This window comes from Sinocyclocheilus grahami, unplaced genomic scaffold, assembly GCF_001515645.1.
Source record: "Sinocyclocheilus grahami isolate Dianchi unplaced genomic scaffold, SAMN03320097.WGS_v1.1 scaffold10789.1, whole genome shotgun sequence".
Classification (NCBI taxonomy): Eukaryota; Metazoa; Chordata; class Actinopteri; order Cypriniformes; family Cyprinidae; genus Sinocyclocheilus; species Sinocyclocheilus grahami.
This window is the reverse complement of record NW_015513446.1, coordinates 1,669-3,852: the sequence shown is the minus strand read 5'-3', so window position 1 is coordinate 3,852 and position 2,184 is coordinate 1,669. Positions and strand designations below refer to the sequence as shown.

Sequence of the window (2,184 nt, the reverse complement as noted above, 5' to 3'; positions counted from 1 at the left end):
TGATATTAGCAGCCTGTAGAAGTGAAAGGGGAGAATCCGTCCTGGAGCGTGTTGAGGGATGATTTTATGATGGGCACATCCATGAAGGACTGGGATAAGGAGAGCGATGAAGAGCGTGAAGGAGAGGAAGGAGGAGAAGACAACCTTGAGCCCGATGAAGACTGCAGCAGTGAATCGGACTGATCCATCACTACTGCACATGTGCATCATGTAGTGCATACATGCAAGTGCTCTTACAGACCCCGAGATCTGCCCTGCACCAAGAGGCAAGACTCCGCGTTACCTGCAGTTCTCAGAGGGTGGATCATGTGGTACTGGGATAGGGAGAGCCAGTAATCTGTGATGTTGCCCTGATCTTGATTTTTTTAATGTGTCCTGGTAAAACAGGGTCTTTTTTGAGTGCATTGATGAGTGCTGCACATTTTGCCAAACCTCTGTGCTCTTTTTCTGTATATAGTCATTTATATCACAGTGTCCTTTGCTAAATAAATCATTTCCTTCATGATTTCTTTTGGTTTTTGTGTCGTCAAGTCTGCTTTATTGTCAATTCTTCCACATGTACAGCACATACATACAGAGAATTGAAATTGCGTTACTCTCAGACCCTTGGTGCATACAGATAACACTACAGTAGAACATAAAATACAGATAGATACAGATTAAATACAAAATACAACTATACAAATAAGGTCATGTAAAAATAAATAAAGCAGCACAAGGCACATGGCAGATAGAGTGCAAACCAGTGAAGTAAACAAACAGTGCAGATATAATGATTGTAAGTGCAAAAGAGCTTATTTTGATTAAAGTGACAAAAAGCTCAGAGAGCAGTTATTTATTTAAACTGTCAGAAGAGGTAGTTGAATGAGGTCAGCTCAATGCTGAATGAGGTCGTGAGCAGACCAATGCTGCACAAAGTGACTGGTGCAGGTCCCAGTGTGTTAGTGGAAGGGGGGAGCTGGGGGGGGGACATTTCTCCTAATACTTTTGTCAGAGGTCTGAAGTCCCAGTGTGCTGCAGAATTTAGCTCCAAAGCTTCTGGGATCGCTTTAGTCCGGGGTGTCCAATCCTGCTCCTAGAGGACCAATGTCCTGCAGAGTTTAGCTCCAACCTGCCTCAACACACTTGCCTAGAAGTTTCTATTGATCCTGAAGACCTATATTAGCTGGTTGAAGTGTGTTTAATTAGGATTGGAGTTAAACTCTGCAGAACAGTGGCTCTCCACGAGCATGATTGGACATCCCTGGCATAGTTTGATTTGATTCTTAGCCAGTGACATTAAGAACAGATGTTACGTTATTGGGCAGTTTATAGACCCCAAAACAAGTCTGAATGGGAGTAAGGAGTAGACCAGTGTCTTCCCAATCAAGCACACTTGAATCAACTCATCAGCGCATTAGTAGAAGATCTAAGGCTATATGTTCAGACTGCAGGCAAATCAGTTTTTTTTTCTTCTCAAATTTTCTTCTTTTCAGGCATATTGTCCGCACTATAAATTCCAAGTGATCAAATCAGATTTTTCTGTTCAGACATAACCATCTTGTCTGCATGGGATGCTTTGGTTACGACGCAGGTGTACTCATGTTTTGATGATGGTTTCAAAACAGATACAGGAAAAGTGGAGGTGCATCATCTCGACCTCCAAATAAATGCCCTTTTGAGTCGCTGTGCAGAAATCCTCTGTCTCACGAGAAAAACTCAGCGACAGAGGAAACTGTTATATATTGTCATGTGATGTGATGTTCCATGCTGTAATCACACATATACTGTATGTATATTTGAATACATACTGTATTCGTTTGAATACTGTATGAATGCTTCTGGCATTTCTGTCACAGGTTTTGACGTTATCGTTGTGTGTCGTGTCAAGAGTGACGCAAAAGATCATTTGAAATCTGATTTGAGCAGCCCAGAGTGTCCAGACTGAGACACATCTGTAAAAATCTGATTTCAAAACACCTCTAAATGTGGTGGGAATCAGATTTGGGGGGGGGAAATTCATATGTGTTTTTTAAAAGCCCATCTGGATTATGTCTGGATATGAAGAAAAAAAAAAATCTGATTTTTGCTGACAGTATGCACAAGGTCTAAGACCCTTTGATCAGAGCTGGATCTAAACTCTGCAGTACAGTGGACCTTCAGGAGCACAACTGAGGAATCCTGATTTAGGTATTTGATCCACTT

General features: G+C 41.7%; 1 protein-coding gene across 1 annotated transcript in view; it reads left to right on the top strand.

Moving 5' to 3' along the window:
* LOC107578541 (RRP15-like protein) overlaps positions 1–505 on the top strand; it is a 3,753-nt gene extending 3,248 nt beyond the window's left edge. The window contains exon 3 of the mRNA XM_016264487.1: positions 10–505. Within this exon, the coding sequence (XP_016119973.1) occupies positions 10–183 (174 nt within the window). The 3' untranslated portion in view covers positions 184–505. The remainder of the gene's footprint in view (positions 1–9) is intronic.
* Positions 506–2,184: the final 1,679 nt, after the last annotated feature.